This window comes from Anopheles maculipalpis, chromosome X (genome assembly GCF_943734695.1).
Source record: "Anopheles maculipalpis chromosome X, idAnoMacuDA_375_x, whole genome shotgun sequence".
Classification (NCBI taxonomy): domain Eukaryota; kingdom Metazoa; phylum Arthropoda; class Insecta; order Diptera; family Culicidae; genus Anopheles; species Anopheles maculipalpis.
In genome coordinates, this window is record NC_064870.1 from 7,973,587 (window position 1) to 7,996,045 (window position 22,459).

Genomic DNA, 22,459 nt, shown 5'->3' on the forward strand with positions numbered 1-22,459 from the left:
AATTATTTCGTTGCTGGTATCCCTTTGCGTGTTAAAAACCAGCAGTCCATCGGTTCCGGTTTGCCCTTCATCACCACTGGCCCACGGTACTCCAGATTAAACGATGGATCATGATTGACCGGTTCGCATAGCAGCCTGCAACGAATGGGAAAGAATACGGAGAGCATGCTAGAGACTATTTGCCGGCGAGTTGTAGCGGGAAGATTGTAGCAAAAGCGCAAGGAGAAATTATGCAACCTCAAGACACGGTGTGCGTCAAGGCTTTTCAGAATTGATTTTCCCTTCGAAGGGCATGACGTAAGGCAGGTGTTCCAATTTCTAGGCCTCTACTGCAATCGCTACCAGACACCAGAAGTAGCAGGAATCAATAGTGTAGTTCAATAAGCCACCCCTCCAAGGACTCTTGGGGGAATATCCGTCGGTTCGGTTGCGCGGGCGCAAAACTAACACCTATGACGAAGCCATAAAGTTGCCTAAGCATTCTTCAACGTTCCTGGCGAAGTTTTCCTGAGGGATAGAGAGCGATTTCCGCTTTGCTGTTGTGCGTGTGTGTGCATGCTCTATAGATTGGAGGGCTTCACGCGTGCCACCATACACCAGTCTTTGGTCCCGTTTGTACGCTACCGGTCGGCGATTCTGAACAGTCCAAATTCTAGCGCTAAGCGGCGCACATTACAGCTCAAGGTTTTCCGGTTAATAACGATGGAGTACGTGTTTGATGTCTTCTTCGACGAGTGCTTCAACAAGATGGAGCGCAGCGGGCTGATGTCGCGTGCCGGTCGGCGTGATATCATCAGCCATCTGAACTCGGTCATCTCCGGCTGCATCCAGGGTCGGCAAACGGCGTCCACGCAGCTAGCCGTCGGGTTGGCCGTCACGTCCGCGATCGATTACCACAACCGGATGAAGGGCGACAACTACGAGGTGTGCATGATGGGCAAGTATCACAACGTGCTGTACATCGCGCTCCGGATCACCTGGGACTGGGGGCTGGAGGATTCGACCATAGTGCGGAACCTGCTGGACGAAATTTTTAAGTGTGAGAAAACCTTCGAGCGGCTGTTTTTGGGCGCACTGTTCGGATGCAATGCGCCACACTTTATCGCCGGCTGGAAGAGCGACTTTAACGATCAGGATGAGAATCTGCGGGCGGTCGTATTCTTTCTGCACCATTCGGCGAAAGCACGGGCTATCTATCCGACCTACTCGTACGCGTACCAGCGATTGCGCCCCACGAAGTAAGTTCAACCGATCGTTTGCGAGCTTGGAGAGCTCTGTAATGCCACGGATTCTCTTAAACCCCATGTAGATTTATCGACGTACCCATAGACTCTTGTGGTAAGGCGTCACCGTTGCGCGTTGCACTACAAGCATCCGCACCGGACATTGTGCTGATACTGCTGCGTCACGGTGCTAACCCTTGCCCGGACGATGGTGGCGCAAGTCCGGTGCTTAGTTTGCTGGAGAAGCTAGCCGAATGCGAGAATCGCTGCTACCCGTTTCAGCTCGTGTCCTGCCTGAAGCTGCTGCTGCGCACGATCGTTATGGTGGAGCTACCGTACAAGCCGCACGTGTACGCTGTAAGGAAGGAGATGTTCGAAAGCAAGTACACCGGTCTGTTGGAGGATGGTATACTGCCACCAGATCAGGTGTACGGCATACCTTCGCTGAAGCATATGAGTCGCTGCACGATACGCGAGGTGTTGCGAGAGAACTTCCAGCTACCAGGCAGCATTGTGAAACTGCCGCTTCCACGTAAACTTAAGAAATATATAGATTTGCTTGACTGATGCACTTACTTGTACGTGGTTTCGCTGATGTTGATGTGCCCAGGGACGCCCGTCGTTTCCGTTCGGCTGGTTAGATTAACAGTGTTGCCAAACAGACAGTAGCGAGGCATCCGATTACCGATGACACCGGTCACTACCTCACCTGAATGAATGCCGATGGTGATTTTCTACACACGGCAAAGAGTCCGAGAAGAGATAGAGATAGAGAGTGAGCCTATCATCACCACGAATCATATCCTCTTACCATCGCTTCCGTGCCCATCATGACGTTCTTCGCCATATCCAGCATGTCCAGTGCCAGGCGTGCAATACACTTGGCATGGTTCTCACACTCGTCCGGCAACCCGGACACGGCCATGTACTTGTCACCGACCGTTTCCACCTTGTAGATGTTCGAGTTACTCTTCGAGTCCGTCAGCTCATCGAAGATCGTGTACAGCTCGTTCAGCATCTTCACTATCTTCATCGCACCCTCGGCATCCGTGTTTGCTGCACAGTACTGGCCGAACCCGACGATGCCGGAAAACATGAGTGTTACCGAGTCGTACCGTTTCGGTGCGACCGGACGCTGGTGCCGCAGCTCGTTCGCGACCGTCTTCGGCAGGACGGAGTAAAGCAGCCGGTCCGTCTTCTGCTTCTCGCTCTCCAGATCCCGGTACGTCTGCTGCAGCCGGTCGGTCAGTATTTCCAGGTTGGTGGTGAGCTTGTACTCCGCTTCAAATTTCTCACTCAACAGCACCAGATCACGCGAGGCATCGTGTAGTGGAATGTCGGAGATGTGAAGACCCTTTCTGCGGGAGGTAAGAGTGAGCATGTTGGGCATGGGTTTGTACGCCGGTGATAGATTGTATCCGGGCACTTACTTAGTTAAATCGTCGAGATTCATTACGCTAGGGTAACATTGGAACAGTATCAGATCAGATCCCGGAATGTACATCATTTGTCCCTGAAGAGAGTGAGAGAGACGCCACCGATTACCACAGATTCGATAGCCTTATTCCACAACAACAAAAAAGCCTACCTTCAGTCTTAGATATCTCTCGCTTTTGGACATAACTCCTGATTTCGTCTTTAGAACGTAGATTGTGTTAATATGGGCCAGAATATTTTCAAAGCTCAGCTGCAGATGGGGCCGTACTGCTTCGAACAACGCTAGCAGGGGACAATTCTTTTCGTAGATTCTGAATCAAAAGATGAGGAGTACAGTTGTCTCTGACACTCGTTGCAGCATTGTTGGGAATCACCTACCTTGGAATAACTCTTGAAACCGATCGTCCTGCCTGCACAATGTGCATGTTACGGTCGAACATCAGGTGGAATGGAAAGATTTTGCAAAACGTCATCGGCGAGATCATTGGTTCTGGAGACGACAGAGAGAGAGAGAGAGAGAGAGAGAGAGAACGAGAGAAGGAGAGAAAGAGAGAGAGGGAGGGAGAGTTCACAAATAATATGTGAAAGTGGAGAGTGTGTTGACATCACCGTGGTTACCTTTTGCCACCAGCTGGCACACCGCTTGCTGATCCTTCTCGTCCGAACGGCGCGTCGGCGTCTTCGGGCCCGAGATCTCCGTTATTAGAAATTGAAAGTGGTCCGATCGCTCGATGGCCGCGCCCGCACCCTTGTTCGACTTCTTCCAGTCGTCACCGTGCGTTTGGCTGCTATCACAATTGGTATTGGTGTCTTTACTAGCTTTGCTAACCTCACCGCAGAGCGGTATGCTATTGCTTCCATTTTGACTACTGCTTATGCTAAGTTTATTGCCATTGCTGGACGCCGTTTCGGTAGGTTGCTTGAGCGCGGAGTTGCTCTTGGAGGTGGCTAGATCTAGCGATGAGTTGGTTGAGCGGGAATTGAGGGTGAGCGTGAGGGGTACGACAAATGAAACGAAACGGTAACAGAGAATGGGCTACGCATTAATGGGTGTGTTCTTCACGGGTAAGGCAGAAGCACTAGCGGGCCTTGGAGCCCTTTGTTTGAAACCTACTATTAAGTCTATTCGAAAAATAAGATTCACCGTACGTTTTGGAGGCTAGAATTCGCTTGCACAGTCCTAGGGTTTCTAGTTCCGGCACGGCCGGATCGTGGGACGTTATAGGAACTGGTTTGACCGGTGTCAGCACCGGTAGCGAGTGTCGTGGTTTCGCCGGGCACGCGGCCGGCCCAGCAGCCGGTTTGCTCTGTTCCACCTCGATCGGGTCACCCTTGCGGCGTATGATTTTGATCTCCACGTCGACACCGTGCAGCTTCGAAGCGACCGCTTTGACGATACCGATCACGATGTGTTCTAGCCCCGGACGTTCGGAATAGTAGTGCAGCACGAGCTGCCCGTTCGTTTCCGTGCAGCGGAACGACGGTGCCCGCATGCCGGGATAGAGTGTGCCGAGATGGTCGTGCAGTGCGTCCAGATTTTGGAGAAAATCGCGCGGCGTTGCGCCCAGCACCTGCAGTATCTTGTCGTAGCCCGAGTCTTGGCAAAACTCGAAGAACGTTTTGCCGAACAGTTCCAGAATGTCGCCGGCAGGTATGTCTGTGGTGGATGGGGGTGGTTGAGTAAATGTCAGAGCACGCTATCAGGCGTGCGGAATGGTTCGCAACACTTACTCAGTATATCCACAGCGGCTTCTATCAGATTGTACGTAATGTCATCTTCGTAGATCTGGCGTACTAAAAATTGGCCTTCCATATTTACCTGCGCCTTTTTCCTGGCAAATGGAGAAACATCGCTTTAGATTTTTACAATCGTAACTCGTCTAGAAGGCACCTGACTCTAGTGATTTCACTGACTGGGCCTAGTGTAGACTATAACTCAGTGTCCTATAACAGTGCCGTAGGAAGGACTTTGTACTATGGTCCTCTAGACTTCGCATTAGGCACCACGCCAAAGAAAAAGGCTTGAGGAAGCCTCATTCTTCATACGATAACCCTATGCCTCTCAAAATCTCCGTTCTTTATCCTCAAAATTAAATATTGTATGAAAACCGTATAGAAAAAGCTTGAAGATGATCCAGATATCATTCTTTCAGATATCATTATGACGACTTTACCGAAATATACCGTTCCAAATAATGAAACGATTGATCTCTGAATCCTGGGGCTAATCAAAATTTCTCAGAACACCCCATCATAAATTTTTATACCTGATTGAAATAATAAACCAATGTACGTTGTTCTTTAAACTTAATTCTAGAAATACCTTTGTAAATTGCTCTGTTCTCTGAAAAAGCCTCTGCTTGTGCTTGTTACTAGGAACTATCGCTCCATTGCAACTACCAAAACCTATTTCACGCTCTGAGAGCTCTATCAAATACTAGTGGCAGTAATAAAATAATACCTAAAATTATGTTTTAATGCAAATTGGCAGCTCGTTATTTAATTATAACCAGCTCGGCAAGACAGGTATAATTCAAGTAATAAGCTTTGGGTCAGTACAATAACATTAAAACCATCGCCAACAGGCAAATGTTGGTGCCTTCGTAGGGTGCAGGAAGGACTCTCTGGGCAGCGCAGGAGCAGTATAATTAAACAAAACGGAATGATGTTGTAATTGACCACAAATGGACTGCTGTACTGTGAAATAGTAATAAACAACTTGCTGGGTACTCGGGTAACTGTAAAACGTGCCCCTTTTTGCTCATTTCGTCGCGATGAGAAAGCGTGCGTAATGTAGTTTATTTAATGGCGAATTGGGGAAGAAGTAAGTTTATCAGCGTTTCGATCGTGTGACACGTTGCAGTTATTGGATCAAACTTTTATGTAATATATTTAGGCTAGCGAACGAGGACGGAGAGGATGAAGTCAGCATTGCGTCACCATCTGCTGCATGTTACAAACAGTCCGGATGGATACATTAATATCCAAAACACTGCACCGATGGCGCGCGCTGTTGATGCGTTGCCAACGAACTATGAAATCGACTACTGTACGTATGTGCAGCCGAACCTAGTGGCACCAGCGCAGCTCGGGGAAGTTTTTCGGCAACTCATCAACCATCACCAGCCGCAACGGGACGTCCGGTTGGATGTCTGCCAACTATTGCACTTTTTTTTCGGTATGTGATACCAGTTTCAGGCCCCTGAAGCTAAGCTGAAGTCCTGCCAGAATTCTTCATGGCAGGGCCTTGGCAGGACAGAATGTTAGTATGCAGTGCTTAAGCGACATTGGCTGAAGCTCCCTCGAGAGGGAGGGAGATAGAGAAAGAGAGAAAGACTTCGTATTCCCTGTTCAGTTGAGCGATTTTGTACAATAATACAGCAAGAAGAGAGAGAGAAAAAAAAGGATCGCTACGGTAGAGGCAAAGGCAAATGATTGGGGATAGCTTTTAAAAACTAGGTCAGCTGGATCTGCAAGGAATCCAATTAATTCTTGATGTGTAAAGCACATCACACAGGAGGAGGAGAGTGAATGAGTGCAAAATAAAATATTGAAGAAAGACCCGGTATTAACCATTTTTTTGCGAGCGTGTGTCCATAATGCTCTGTACATCGAATTGCTGTACATCTTCTCTGGATCAACTTCAATTGCCAAGCAAACGGCAACTATAAAGAGATTCCCATCTCCTAGACTTCTGCTAGCAGCCAGTCCCTTAGATCAGGTTTGACCGTGGCAATCGCTAGCAATGCCACCCAAGATTCCAGCTAGACAAGCGGATGAACTTTAAGAAAACCCACCCAAAAACGAGAAACAAAAAACGAATCCCAAAGTCCAAAAACTTCCAGCGCATCCAGTGCGTCCTGGTATTCAATTGAAAAGTTGGCGTTTTCGTGCGGAAAGCCGGAGCTCAACAGTGTGAAAAGAGGAAAATGAAGTGTTATCTAACAATAGACTTCGACCCCGGATGCCTCCAGGGCCTTCTCTGCTCGGGCCTCCCGCCAGTTACTTACTTTATTTGTTCCCATATATTTAGACCGAAGTTTTTTAAAACTAGTAGCTCAAGCGCGTAGTTCACGAATCCGTACTAGTGTTGGAAGTCGACGTCGAAGTTTTTTTTTTTTTTGTATTGCAGCGAGGACACGGAAAGCATGCGGAAAAGAGAAAAAAAAACAGTAAGGTAAGGAGATATGCAGGACGACAGGACACATTCGTTATCATAGCTCAGCGCGGTAAGTTGGATTCGTCGAGAAAAATTTGTTGTCGATAGGTGTGGAGTAAAGCGTTCCACAGCAAAAGGCCGCAGGATTAATGGGTCCACCGGATCACTATCTTGACAACTAGTGGACGCACGGGTCGCTCAATCATTGTTTTCCGAGTCCGGTCACCAGACTGTCGCTGGCCAGAGCCGCACCAGCCTGACCGTATGCTTACCATTTTGGCTGGCGTTAATTTGCGTCGGTGTGCGGGCGAGTGTTTGTGTACTGTTGGACAGTTGGTCGTTCTCGTTGAAGCTGACGCTGTTTGGGCCGCTTTTTGTTTTGTTTTTTTTTTTGCTGTCTTCTCTCTATCCTCTACCAGGTGTTTTGCGACAAATTACGATTGCCGGTCGCTGCTGCTCACACCGACACCGTGTGGGTCATCTATCCGATGGATTGTAGCAGGACACAGTTTGTCGACACGCCGCCCCAGTTATCTGCCTTGCTGCAGCAACGTTGCTGAGGTGTGCGGAATGCGTACATCTATGGTGGGCACCCGGGGCCTGTACGCTGTACGCGGCGAAACCTGACCTGTGTTCCGCGTTTCTAGTACGGCACTGGTGGCACTAGTATTACGCCAGTATTACGGACGAACCCTGTGTTTTTACCGACACTGCGTACCTCACTGATCAAACACCATTGTACACGGACGACGTACCACGGGTTCTGCGGACAGAGTGACAGAGTGTGTGGTGAGTTAATTTGATTGATCTGCCTGTGTCCTGCGTGTGTGGGGAGGTGGAGCGAACTGTCAAGCTTGTGGCTGTAGGAATGTAGGGGATGTAGGGCAAAGGAAAGCAAAACGGTTAGCCCGAGCGCTGACACAACGACAACGGTGTCGTGCGCCTTCAAAACGCGGATACACTCGATGTTTACTTGCTGCCACTGTCCCGGCGCATTAGTGTCCCGGGAGGTGTTGCTGCACAGTACCTCAGTCGCGTTTGTTACTCAACCGAATCGTCTTCACTGGCGAGGACAACGCGACTGCCGTCTATCGATTCACCTGTTCGCGATTCTCCGAGGCACACACACACACACACACACACACACACACGGCGAGCGTTTTGTAAGCCCCTTTTTTGGCCCTACCATATATGTACACCGGGGCACAGAACATCTCTCTCGTCACGGACGACAACACTACCGGATAGTACTAATGGTCGATCGATCTATCACCCGCTACAAAACGACAACTACCAACAAATATATACACGGTTTTTGTGTGTGTGTGTGTGTGCATCTGTGCGATGATAATGCCTGAGGCCTCTCTCGACCGAGAGTCTAAATCAATCTTCACAACCTCACTCCGGTCACGGCGAAGACACGGATGTCTCCATATTGATTGCGATGTAAGTTGATGGACGAGCTCTTACGGGCTAGGCTATCGGGCATTTGGAATGCCAGGAGCGGAGGCTCGTTGATCGTGTGCCTGGGACTGGGAATTCTTGGTGACCTGCTTTCCGTTGAGCGGGGCGCAAGGCGTGAGGCGGTGCTAGACTCATTTCCTTGTTTTTTAATTTCCTTCTAGACACACCCCTACCAACAGGATTCCCCTTGGAAAGCACGTTTGCTCTTCTGTCTAGTTTAAACACAGGCGTTGATTAACCGCCCACCAAATCTACCGAAAGTCGCCGGAAGCTAGTAGCTTGCAGAGGAGAAGGTTTGGATCAAATTCTTCCTCAGAGTGTGTGTGTGTGTGTGTGTGTGTGTGTGTGTGTGTGTGTATGGGAAAGAAAAACAACGTCTCTAATATTCTAAAAGATAATCCATATCTAGAATCGCCGGATATTGTACACCAGCCATTTTTACGCCCTAGCACAGCCGAGCTCTGAGGACGCTCAGTGCGGTTACTTCCGAAAAAGGTGGTCCAATACCACAGCCGCTCAGCGAGATGTCTATCCACCTGGTTCTCGGTTTGCTTGGGTGTTGATTGACGTACGCCCCAGGGTGTCACTAATCCACAGGGGCGGGTGGGTTTATCTGTAATAAACATTTTGTGCGATTTCTTTGCTGCATGCTTGGTGTAAGGTCCCTTGGGTAAGACCCGTTTTGCGCTGAAAATATTGCTCTGTGATGCTCACTTTACTCGTGCTGCCACCAGCTTTGGTTCTATTCCCGTTCTAGCACCTAATCTAGAACGATTCGACAGAGATTCGTTTTTTTTCTTTCACATCTCCAAACATCCGCACAAAGATGCGAAACATTCACAGTGCTGTATCACATTATCCGCTACTCATCCTACCGATTCTTACTGGCACTGGCAGCCTGTCCACTGGTTTTTGCCGTGCTTGCCTATTCCACACCATCACCACCATTTGTCATGATGTTTGGTGACTTTCCGCTTTCGTCCTGAGCTAGCTGTTTTGCTTTACCTTATCGAGCTAAGCTGAGCGAGCTTTAGAGTGGTGGTGGCCGTTAGATCTGACTGACAAGACCATGCAGGACGTTGCGAATGGTTGCGCTAGCCGAGACGAGGCTGCCAGCAGGGCAGTCGTGCTGGATTGTGCGATTCTGCGAAACCCTTCCCGAAGACGGGTGGAGTGGAATCGGCAGACACAAGCGTGTTCAAAGTGCTGCGAGGCAACATTCTACCGATCCCGTTTGTTCTTGTTTTTGCCGTGGTAGTTCAACATCCTGGTGGATGTTGTTTTCTTGGAGGGTGTTTTTTGTTGTTGGGAGGTTTGAAGGAAGAGGATACACACGGTACTATTAATGGATGGAATAGTACACAATAGTATGCAACATAGCGTACACACACACACACACACACACACACACAAACATTAAAGCATCAATCACGCACCAAAGTAAACCATATAAACATACACAACCACACGCATTCAGCACTGCCCTAATGAAGCTAAAATCGGTCGAACGTTTGCAAACATAATAGTACACACGCGTTTTGTCCGGACAACACTGTTTTGCCTTCTATTTCCCTGTGGTTCAAACTTCCTGTTACAAAACAACAACAACAACAACAAAAATCTAACTCCCGCACCGTTGCAGAGGGTGAGTTGGGAGGTAACTGGGAGCGAGAGGCTGGTAATCGAGCGGATCGATTTGGTTTGGTGTGTGTGGCGTGTTGCGTATCGCTACCGGTTACTACCGCGCTCGCTTCCGATGTGTTTGCAATCCCGACACTGACTGGTGGTCGGTTGGAAAAGTGAACCGTTTTAAGGTGTTCGTTCGGCTGTTTTGCTGTTTGCCGTGCTTCCTTTTTTGTTCTCTTCTGCTGTTGCTCGGGATAACGCGCTGTTTTTTCCGCTTTTCTTTACTTGCTGCTGGTGTTCTGCTCATTGTTGCCGCTTGCGAAGCACGAGCGGCCGAGAGAATGAGAGTAAGAGCTTTCGGAGCGGTGAGGAACAAAATAAGGCGTGAGAGAGAGAGAGAGTGATAACGAGGGGTGCGTCAATGGAGCGGAAAGCTTTTTCAAGGGTTGGAAAATTTGTAATCGATGAAGGACGAATTGTTTTTGGTTAAGGATATTTTACTGTTGTCGATGTTGGGTTACTTCCGATAGTGTCGTTCCCGAGCAATAGAGGGCGCCAGTGATGAATGAGGATATTTTGGAAGGGCGTACTGTGTTGGTAGAATTTTCCCAACCAAAGAAAACTGTTATACTGGAAAATCTAAAGAGAGAAGGTTTTTTTTTCCAAAGGCGTTATTCGTTGCACAGTAACGGGATTTGAAATGTTTCATTGGCGAGAATGATTTTTTAGTACAACATTAAATAATGCTCTTCCTTGTTCAGGATATCGGGATATTTTTTGTTCGTCGAAGAACGGCCAAGGCGATAACTTGAAATTTGAGCTTGTGAGAGAGATTTCCTTCTCCCATCATTTGAATACACCTTATCCCGGTTGGGCTCAGTGGATTACTCACAAGCCTGAAGCAGTGTTGATATCAAGCCTTAGGACTGCAGGTTTCTGTCCGAGTCGGCGAGACCATCTGCCTCTCACTGCACGACCATCTCCCATGGAAAACACACGTTGAGGCGGCCGTGTCGAAGGCCCTCCGTATAGTTGCAGTAGTGAACTCTGTGATGAGCAACCACAGTGGCCAGGTGCCACCGGAGCAGAAAGGAGATGCGACGAGAAGAGCGATTGGCCACGATCCAACAGTGGCAGTGTTCCTGGGATCGAGCTGATACGTCGTGTGGGCTCACAGAATGATTCCCGACCTTCACCAGTGTTCTCTCTGTCTCCGGAAGACACTCGAAGACATCCGACAGGAGCTGTTGAGCTGCGGGTCTAGCGATTCGGTGCACGCCGACAACCTCGGCATGAAGCTTCTGGAGAATTCAGAACAGTGCAAGGCGAATCACCAGTTTACTGCAACAACTATGGCGCGTGGACGAGGCTGCACTTAACGCGAAAACCAATCCTGCCTCACCCGAGGCAGTAGAACAGGCGACAAATGACAGAGCATGTCGGGGATTCCTGATGGAAATCGTTCCAAGAGGAATCGAAGCGCACGTTCAACCGCTCGCGATGAGCAGTTCCTGCAGGCGGCGTTCGAAGCAGACCGCGCCTCCCATAACCTCACGCAGCAGGGGAAGACCACTTTCCCCCGAGACGCTGCGGCTCAGACACGAACGGTGTTTGTATATGCAAAGAGTATGGAGAAGCAGAGTTCGGGAGGGAACACTACCACCAGTTCCTCCCAAAAGAAGCCGTCGCAATCGGGCGCGGGGACCCTCTGCGGGGCGGCTACGTCGTCATGTCAAAGATCGTATCCGCAGGCAGGCGGCAAGACACGCCGGTTCCATTATTCACTGGGCAGATCGCGAGATACTCACCACAGCGGACCAGGCCTCAATAAAAAAAGATCACCGAAAACAGCTTCAGACTGTGTGCCCGGTGTTTGGGTCAACCAACCATAGCTGAGAAGCGACTGATGTACTTCGGTGTTGTTGGTCGACATAAACATTGCAATGACACGTACTAACACGCAGGGGTTTTTCCTGATGTCCGAACGGCTGCTAAGAGTCTTGGGGTCTTGGCAGCCCGGCAGCATCGAGTTCCACACCAGACCAGATGATGTGAACCAGGGAAGCAGGGAAACATTTGGAGTGATGGATGGTATCGGGATATTTTAAAGAAACGAAAGGCCCGCCCTATCAAACTTTCGTAAGAACTCCCTGTTTAATGGACAAATGGTAGCAATAAAGCAAAGAACCTTACTTAGCACAATACTTAGCGCTGATAGCAAAGCACGAAAACGTTTTAATTGAAGCGATTTGTATTACACCGATAGCACTTTTTCTAGGTTTTGAAAAGGTTTGGCAAAGTCATATGTTGCTAGAACTTTTAAACTGTTAAGTAAGAAAAGCTTTCTGTGTGGGAAGTCTCTAGGAGAACTTTTTTTCTGCTGTATTTACTCATCTTTATGCCGCTTTTATTTTTCAATAAAGTGACTTTTTAAGTCACTTAAAGTCATTTTTTTAAGCTTTCTACTTAAAACCATTCGCTGTAAGTTTGTACATAAATGTAACTTAGTGCTTTCGAAGCCATGGAGAAAGGCAGACCGCCCAATCACGCCTAGAACAGCCCTCCCTTGTACACAAGGGGTTTTTCTGACTTGTGTACAAGTTGTTGTGCATATGCCCAATAGATGGCGCACTAATATTCGAGAAAATTATGAAATTATCAGAAAATAAGTTTTTAATGTTAGTTAAATCTGTTACCACAAAATGATAGGACAATTTCGAAGCAGAAAAATTATATAAAATTTGCGTGATTTAATGTATCATATTTCCTGCTAAGAAATTAGTAAAATTTCATCAATATTCTGACCAAGAGCTTTAAAAAGCTTTGAAAATGTTGAGCTTGCTCGAATGAAAGAGAAATTTATTTACCTCTTCTGTAGTTTTTCAGAGCTTAAAATCATAACTTTTTTCTTCAAAAAATTTCGAAATGTTTAGATGAATAAAAATTGTATAGGGAAAAAAAAATCAAAACAAATGTAAAACGGTGCCAGAACAGTGCCCGACAGAATAATGGGGCCACTAGTGATAGGTGAAAGTGACGTTATGCAAAGTTTTACAGAATACAAAAAAACGTTTCCTTAATTTTTTTTTCATAGTTTTACGCACACAATTACATGTATTTTTTTGGAGTTAAAAAAGGTTCGAATATGATTGCTGTATTTTATTGCTGTTTTAATTTAAATCATAATTTAAAAAAGCAAGGCGAATGCACTAATGAATAGATAAATAAATTTAAAAAAAATATTTTTTTTTTGAATTCAGTAAAAACATTCAGGTATTAAAAGTGGCTCGAGCGAGGGAATGGAAAATCAAATTGATTTTTTTTTGTAAAAAATTGTTTAGTGAACAATGGCGTGCAATTTGAAGAATTTATCTCGAATAAGATTTAATTTTAAAATTTATTTCCTCTCATTCATACTTTGATGTGACGGGTTTCAGCCGTAATGTCAGAATTTTTAAAATGATGGATAAAACAATTGAATACTACCAGCTACTCAATGTGTTTAAACGAACCTTGACACATGTTAAGAACTTATCGTGAAATGATGCAAAATAATAGATTTTTTTTTATTTTTTGTGTATTTGTTTATGATTAAATTATTGGGTTAAAGAGTAATATAGGCCCTCAAGTTGCACGCAGCAAACTTACATGCTAGCTCCACAGTCGTTTGTGAACATGGCTGAGTAGGACATATTGAAAATATTAAAACTTTTGTTTAATATTAAAATATAAAACCTTATAAAGTCCAAAAAAATCTTATTTTAACTTATGTTTAGATATTAATTTTTTCCACATATTGAGCCATTTAGATTAAAAAATATGACTCACTCTGGAATTATTTCAATTATAGTATGAACTGTTTCTTTCAAATGATGAAATAAGTTAGTGAAATGTTTTTATAAATTAGTCTTATACATAAGCTAGCTTTTGCGACACTAAACAATAATTTCAAATAACTTTCCTCATTTTAATAATGATTCATTTAAATAATATTTTTATGTTCTATGCATAATGATCACAATCTACCGTGATTTTTCACACAAGCTTGCATGAGATCAATCCCGTACAACTCGAGGGCCTTTATTACTCTTTAGCCAATTATTGTTTGTAGCCATTTTTAAAGCATAATTTATGGTAGAATATTCTTTCACGAGGCGCAATGTATTATAAAAAGCTCCAGTTTACATAACAAAATAGATTGCATTCGTTATTTGAGGGATTTTAAAGTTAAAAGTTACTCGGTTAATATAGTTAACGAAAATTGAGTGTTAGTTTTCGGAAACGAAAATATTTTTGTTGAGCTTTATGAATTCATTTGTTATTTCGGGTGTAAATCCTGCCACCGAAAAAAAAACCATTCTAAGTTTGCTTACTTTCTCAAGCAGCGCATGCTAACACTCGTGTGTTCTTGGTGCGTTTTTAAGTTATTTTCTTCCCGCTTTGTTCACGTACTTAAATAACTTGTTTTCAAATCGATCGTTTGCTTTCGCTTTACTCAACCGCAATTATTGCTGGCACCCGGTTTACTCAGTGCTAGCACCGCGCTGCAGCGTTGTTTCTTTTTACGATCGATCGTAAATTATTAACCTTCAGTCCGGAAGCTTCATCAAGCGTGATCGGGCGCATTAGGAATGCGCGCTCGGGCGCGTGGATACCGCTGCACAAGATAAATATGACATTTGTGGTGTGTTAAAAACTGTCGCTCGAAGACGGCCAGAACCGTGCTGGCTGTGCCAGCATGGTCGTTAAGATTCCAAGTACCTCTTGCTCAACCGCTAGCAAAAAAGGGTCGTACAAAAGGTTGTTTAAAATAGCGGAAAAAAAAGACAGGAAAGAGGAACAGGTACGCGTGTTTAGTGCCGCTCAGTTTTAGGCACCGAGGCACCAAGCACAAACAAATAAGTCGCATTTTTAGTGAAGCAGTAATTTAGCTCCGCAATAATCGAACCACGCGAACTCCAGCACTTGTGCAACCGTCAAGTGTTGACCAGCTTGAAAGCAAAGTGAAAAGAAACCGTCACACCGAGCCGCAATATTTTTCGCCCCATGTGGGCGAATGTATGTCCTTGGGAGTGCGCTCGTAAAAACCTGCCTTGCTGTGCGTATTATTGCGTGATTGTTTGCAGTCCTTCTGGGCTGCACTAGACGAGTGGGTCCTCGAGCGAGTGCCGCGCAGCAAGGGAAGGAAATCTGACCGCACCACCCGGTGAGCGAAGTGTGCCACTCACACGGCTCATATTACATACGGTTCTGGCGTCGGTGGCTTCCTTACTGCTGTGGCCGGGGTGTAACGGGGGTTTTGTCCGAGGGGAACCATTTTTCGACGCGGGAAAACCCTTCGAAATCAAAGCAGTTGTTCGGATAAAACAGGAAGATTGATGAAAAAAGTCACTGTTTCAACAGACTCACGCAGGCAGGCGTGCGTGTCCATTGTTTTTTGGTGGGCCCGCGTGAGTGCCCTCGGCTGAGTGCGCGTTGGTATCGATTTACTACTTCGCTACACAGGATGTAACCAACCACGGATATCAAAGTTAAATGAACAAATGTTTGATTGGGATCAAATCACTCTCTCGTGCGCGCACTCTCTCTCTCTCTCTCTCTCTCTCTCTCTCTCTCTCTCTCACGCGCGTTTTCGAGTGGAAAATGCAAGAATGGTTTTGTGTCAAGTTGGTTGTTTGCACGGTCGCAACACAGCACGTCAAAGACACTTCGAGGACACTCGAGAGGGCGCTCGCTTCTGTTTGTTTTCTCTCCACCTAAGAAGAATCAAACGGTAAAGGAGACATTGATTTGATGGTGAAAATATGTGTGTTTCGTCTCGAAATGGGAAAAGCCTGCATAAATGAATCGAAAATGAGCAAACAGTGGGCACGCAGTCGAGACTTTTGTGACCATATGTGCCTGCGCTGGCGGGAAATAGGGCGACCCTCGCGACTTTTTTTGTTGCTGCTGGGTGTACCCTCCTTCAAACGCGGCTTGTTAATATCAATTACACGTTTGTACGCCGATAAGAGAGCAGCGGTGCTAATAGAGCCGAACGAGTGACAGTGCCGGGTGCGGGTGTAAGACGTTTACGGTGTAAGATAACCTTACCGAGAGTGGTTGATTTATATTTTATTTGCAGATAATCTACGTGTTTTCTCTTCCGCACGCTTTCCACCACTGTAGTGGGAAATGGGTGTGAACGGGGTGGGCTAGCTATTTAAAAAAGATATCTTAATTAAAACGACACGCTTGGGGTAGTCTGTTCGACGGTCGTTGAATAGCTTGTGTGTTGGAGGGTCTGTAAGGGAATGCAGAGACCTCGTGTGGTGTTTCAAGTTGCTTTAGTTGCAAGCTTGAAAAAGAGGGATGAATAAGAATGCGCTGACATGCATCTTCGACAAGTAATCATGCCAAGGGTTTCGTAAAATTGGAGCTGCATTATTAGCAGTATCAGATTGATCGAAGTATCAGACGCGAGGACTGATACTCCGTAAAACTAAGTCAAGGAGGACAGTAACAGCAGATCAAGATTTCTAAAGAATGTAGAATGTTGTGGCATAACCTCAAGAATGTATCCGTAAGTGTATGTGTATCCTAGTATTAGCCAAGACCAAGACTTCTTGTGGTTGTACAGTATCAAATCCCGTCTAGACTGTCCACCTCATCCATACACAGGGCTGACTATCCAGAAAAACGGGTAACTTAAGTCAAAGGGGCCACCAAATCTAGTATCAGCAAGTCTTTAGACAAAGCCAATCGATGGCCGGCGAGACCTTAGAAGCTCGCTAATTCAAAAAGAAGAAAAAGTCCAGCAAAAGCAGAGCATAGATTTCTTGGGGAAGCACAATTTCTTAAAGCAAATTTTTAGAATTGTAGAGCTCGGCTTGTTTTCGGGGTTCCCATAAGCTAAGACATGTTTGATACGCCGTTGACGTACTTAGTTTGAATAAAATAGTTGATTACACCAAAGAAATAATAACTGCGAAGTTGTGAGGACCAATTGTACTAGTGTTCGGGGTTCGTTGTCAAAGGGGTAATGTTTTAAAGGAAACTCTGAAGTTGAAGAGTGTTTTGGACCTTCTTCCCTCACTCTAAAAGCTCAAGAAGCTGGGGCTTGTCATCCCTCGCAAAAAAAGCGAAGAAAACGATACTAGACGTTCTCCAAAACGTAGCTGAGCGAAGCTGCGGATGTCAACTGATGATGACCCAAAAGATGACCTCCGAGATGTGTGCACATATAAGGTAGAATGATACAAAAACTCGTTTACCATTGGATGAGTATTACCGTATTAATCAACGACAACACTAAACTTATGATTATTTTCTGAGATCAGTTCGAACTACGTGATTCGCGTCTTAGTTTCTCTTGGTGTGCATTGAGCACCTGCATACGGATACTTAAAAGCAGAGTTCCTTAGCTTTCCCTTACAGTTGATTTAGCAATTGAATCAGGATTTCTCTTCTTCTTGTCTGAACAACCTCTCTATAGGTCACGCCGGTCATCGAAAGGCTTAACTAAGGACTTACCGATAACACGTAGTTGGTTAGTCAGTCCTCACTGCGGGGCAAACGGTCCGGATGGGATTTGAACTCCGGTCCTGCCGTTTGAAGACCGGCGCCGCTGTCGCCTACACCACCGGCACCGGCCCATCAGCGCTATTACAAATTACTTATTTGAAGGCATCATCAGGCGTCAACAGGCTTCAAGTTTTTCAAAACTTCGACGATAGCTTTGAGGCTTTATTGATTTGTGATTGAAATTATTTCATATTAATAATGAGGGCGAACCATAATTTCTTCTCAGCAAAGAATATCAACGAGCAGTAGTAGAAGTTGATCCTCTGATGACGCTAAATGGACTATGAATGAACACTAAGAAACGCCGGTGAATTTAGTAAACTTTTCAGAATCCCTCCAAAGTTCACGAGCTGGATGAATCATTTTTGACTCCGAGTTTATTCGGAACTGATTACGAAAACGAATGATTCCTCAGTAACATGGCCGTGCACAAACAAAATCAGACGTTTCCAATAACGCTGAAAATTCCTCCTTCAGGCGAAAGGAATTATATCCACTCTTTGTCATTGCCGTACGAAGCGCAGAAGTTCAGCTGAAACTGTTGTCAAAGCGCACGTTTCGCCATTCTGCCGCACAGCATTTAGTCATTTCTACAAATTAATTTCTATATGCATCAAACGGCACAACATCATTTGCGTTATTAAAACTGTGCCTTTAATAGCTAGGCTAAGTCCCCCACCGTTGGCCAAGTCAAGTAAACGCCAGGTAGCGAAACAATCCCCTTTTCTGCCCGGGTGCGAATCGTCCCAGGAAAATGGTAAACGGCACATACACATCAAAGAAGTCACGGTACGCCCCAGCCCAATGTCTTATCATGCCGACGCATCGTATCCAGTGATCCTTTTTGCTCGGAACGAACCGTCCCGTCGAGGTAGCGCGAGTGCGAGCTAATGATGTTTATCGCCTTTATCGCCGTCGGTGCAGTTGTCGGCAATTTGCTGGTGGGTGGGAGCGTTGAGGACCGACCGTTCTTCTACGGCATAATTAGCCTGGCTGGCAGGATAATGGTGTAGCGTAGATTGGTAGTAGGTGCGGTTAACGAGATACTTCTGGCTGGCGGCTGCCGAACTTCCACCGCGACTGCAGCTGTCGGATGCAAATTCGGGGTCAAAGCCTGGCTCGCAACTAGCAGCGTAGTACAGGATTTTCCCATTTTGCGCTGATGTTTATTGTGCAAAAAGGGAAACCCAGTTACGTGGAAGTTGCTGGTGGATATGATGATAGCTGAGCTAGCGATACACTACCGAAGTTTCTTTAGGGGATTTTTGGTAGCGATCGGTTCGGCTAATCGCTAGCTCAGGGAACCATCAGCCCTGTGCAGGACGAACCATCATCAGTTTAATGGCAGGTTAAGTAGCGCGGTGAAGCGAATATCTTACGACTACTTGAGTTAGTGATGCACGAGCATTAGCGCTATGCTTGGTGTTCTATGTGTAAATTTAGGTCCTTACATTCATTTGGACTGTCGGCAAGCTGTCGGGAAGAATACTGTGTTTTAATTTTCGTTCTCTTTAGATCAGGAATATCCCTATCTACTCTACACAGATACATAACCTGATGCTTTTGAGTTGTTTTAAATTACTATTATTTACCCTTTATTCACTAATATTTGCACTCTACTTTTTAAGTTGTATTCTATTCAAAGAAGACATGTTCTTGATTCTCTTGAAATTCACATTATTCAATCTGGTTCATCCGGATACTAATATTATATCCTGTTGTACTAAAACCGATGTAATGCGTGTTGCATAACAGTAGGCGCATTCGGGTGCTTACTTAACTACTTGATGTATAGCATCCGTTTATCTGTTCCAAGTATGTCCTTGTTAACATTTTCCTTTAAAGCTCTTGCTACTGTTATAGATGGTGCAAACGTTGGTGTACACGGTTGAAATGTATTTGCAAATTTTTGGCCTGATTTGATGGCCAAACTTGGTCGCGAATTCTTTGCTATTTGCTAGCCTGAAAAAACTTGGCGAAAAGCATGGTCTCGCACAATGACTCGCAAAAGTCGCTGGCCTAGGATGTACTGCAACATCACACACACACACACGCACACACACACACACACACACACATACACGGGAACGTTCCCTGAAAGCCGTACGTAATACCAGCTGTGTTTGAATTCGGCAGGGCATTGGGGTGAAAACACACGTACCTCCGCGCTGTATCGTCCAACCCCTAACACCCTTCCTATCTACCGCGTCCAGCGGGTTTCCGACTTATACCCGAGACACAAAGAAACGGTTAGCGTGTGTGTGTGTGTGCTGTGTAGCCCTGTTTTTTTGTTTGCTGTTGCTTCTTCATTCGAATCTTGCCAGTTCGAGCAGGATGCAGCGACAACAGCGAACGGAAATAGCCCTCAAAAACAAAAACCAAAAAAAAAAAAACAGCCCCTAACGAATCCGGGTCCCATTCGCTTGGCTCCTCCTTCTTGGGAGGGGTGTTGTTTTGGAAGGCGTTTCCCAATTGGTCCGTGGTGGAAAACTGAACAGCGTGCGTAAGGGAGAGATGCGCTGAAGCTGCGCAACACTTTCCGAGCTGCCGTTTCTTTCTCGCGCTTGCACGCCCGCCCAGGTTCCGGGGGTTTTTCGCTATTTTCCAGAAGTCCTGAGCAAGTATTGCTACTCGCTGCGGCATCTACTGAGCTACTGAGCAGATATCCTCGAGGGGAATGCTTTCTAAGAGAAGGGGGGGGGGGGGGGCAGAGTTCTCTATTCCCCCCATTTGCCTCCCTCACACTCCTCCCTCACCCCCTTGGCACAACAAAGGCAATCGGCAAGACTTGAAGTACAGGAGTGGCAGCTTATATTTCTTTCATTTCGTTTGTCCCTTTTGCGGGATGCTGCCAGGATGAAATTGAATGAGGATTCGAAAAGGGGAAGGAAGAGGGTAGGGGAGGGGGGGGGGGTAGATTGCAGGAAAGGAAATGTAAAGACTTTTTCCGACCAGTCGAGGGCTTGTAAATATTTAAAAAGGTTTAAGTTGAAAACATGTTACACGGCGCGCCACAGTTTTCCACCCCCCCCCCCTCCCCTCCCCACCCGGAAAGGCCCTCCAGACGTCTTATCGCTTTTATGGTGTTCCGTGCTTCAACTGTTGTGAGGTTTTGCTTTTATTTTGTTTGGTTTTTTGCTTCCCAGAACCGTCCTAGAGCCTAGAGTCTGGTGCCTTCATCAGTCATCGTTTTTTTTGCTCCTTTTTCTTTCAAGCAATCTTTAGCAGAAACGTTGGAATTTGGGGCGCAACTGTTGAGGTACGAGGACTCCTATACCCTGGCAAACTGCTTCGCATATATACATCTCCAGAAGGCGGACAACACACCCTATCCCCAGCACGAAACTCCACTTACACCCTGCTTATATCAACAGCCAATGGTAGATGACAATGGTAAATGTCAGAGCGTAAACACAGTGGCCTGTAATCAACTGAATGAATACGAGCCCGCGTCTTTACCTCTTCCACGGATCGGTTGGCAAAACCTATCCTATTTCTCGAGAGTTTCCACCCGGTTTCTGAGGGCGAAGGGAGTGTGCAGGAAGAGAGAAGAGAGAAGAGAGAGAGAGTGAGGGTTTATTGATTTTCATAAGCATAAATTTTGGCGAACCACGGGTTTCCACTTCTGGTACTGCTGCGATTGTATTATGCGCACCGTGCCGCCATCTTGGACGAATGTGCTCCAAGCATTCTGGGGTTTGAAAAATCACCCCATCGCGATCAGTTTGATTGTCTAGATTTGCATTCATTTCCAAGAAGCGCTAGTATATGTGGACTTTTTTTTTTTTGGCGAATGTTTGCTCCCACCGGTTGTTCTGCGTAGCATCCGAGGGCACGAAAGATGTCTCCAAAAGGTGCTGATGATCTAGAATTGATGGGCTGGCGCGTATATTGGTGGGGCTTTCAGCCATTTAGCTTCTGCGTTCTGCTACCGTTGCGTTTAATCACGCTTTAAATAACTCTCAACGTCTCCAGTAGAGACCCCGGCAGACCTGCGGGAGAATCCCGCCGGTTGGAAATGGTCGAGAGCGGTAAAACGACCTAGCGAGCCTAAACAATTGCCTGAGGTCTGAAAAGAGTTGCAGATTGTGTGCTGGGTCTTTGAGCCGGATTGGGGTTTTTTTTGTTTTGTTTTGTTGTAGGAAAAGCAAGAACGGACACGAATGAGAATCGAATCGTGCAGACGGCCGGGACGGCCACAGTTTTCGTTGGTTTTCTAGGGAGTTTCTTTCATTTCTTCTTGCTTTTTTGTTGTCGTTGTTTGCAACGCCGTGAAACGAGACAAGCAGAGTGGGATTAACGCAGCAGAATAATCATCATTCCGCTGCGTAAGTGCACCGAGGTATTGGACAGCCTCGTCCTCAGGTCCTCGGGATGGGATGGCAGGCGCAACAAAGCTAAAAATCACGGCCTGACATCGATAACAAAACAAATAAATGGGAGAGCCGGGAAGACAAAAAGAATCGAGTTGGGGAGAAGAAAAAAAAAAAAGGAAAAAGATTAGCCCTGCGGGAATTCGGGCTTTGTCGCATTCAACTTGCGTGCACGGGTCCTGCCCTCACACGCACAACAACAACAACAACAACAGCAGAGGAACCACATTCGTTCGTATTGTTGGGCTGTCGTTGTTTACCGTCCCGTGATGCCTCCGACTCGTCAAACCTTCGGCTCGGGAGCTGTCACCTTTCATTCATCCAACACCCCGATTGGGAGTGACAATTAGTTTAAAAATAATTTTCGTTGCGATTACTTCCCGGGGTCCTCTCATTTACCTGCGGGTCACGCCACACCCCGAAGCATCAGAACGAGAGCGAGCGAAAGGAGAAAAGAAAAAAAAAACAAACAAATAAAGCTTCAACGAGAGCCAAGCGCACCCGGGAGCACGGGCGACAAGAAACAGTATGGAAGTTATATTCAATTTCCGAATGATGACGTATGGATGACAAACAGTAATAATTGCTTCATTGTTGTGAAACCATTTTTAAGC

The 22,459-nt window shown here is 46.2% G+C and overlaps 3 protein-coding genes across 3 annotated transcripts in view; 2 read left to right on the plus strand and 1 right to left on the minus strand.

The window, feature by feature from the left end:
* Positions 1-22,459, plus strand: part of LOC126561166 (prothoracicostatic peptides) — a 244,615-nt gene that overhangs the window by 216,239 nt on the left and 5,917 nt on the right. The window lies entirely within an intron of this gene.
* On the minus strand, positions 3-7,129 carry LOC126568741 (guanylate cyclase soluble subunit beta-1). Its single transcript, XM_050225278.1, has 11 exons — positions 7,092-7,129; positions 6,671-6,744; positions 4,392-4,492; positions 3,775-4,317; positions 3,279-3,614; positions 3,039-3,150; positions 2,812-2,971; positions 2,654-2,736; positions 2,035-2,581; positions 1,800-1,957; positions 3-135 (listed from the first exon to the last, which is right to left on the minus strand). Exons 1-11 carry the CDS (start codon positions 7,092-7,094, stop codon positions 3-5), a joined length of 2,250 nt encoding a protein of 749 aa, XP_050081235.1. The 5' UTR covers positions 7,095-7,129.
* Positions 703-1,798, plus strand: LOC126559069 (uncharacterized). Its single transcript, XM_050215176.1, has 2 exons — positions 703-1,238; positions 1,310-1,798. Exons 1-2 carry the CDS (start codon positions 703-705, stop codon positions 1,788-1,790), a joined length of 1,017 nt encoding a protein of 338 aa, XP_050071133.1. The 3' UTR covers positions 1,791-1,798.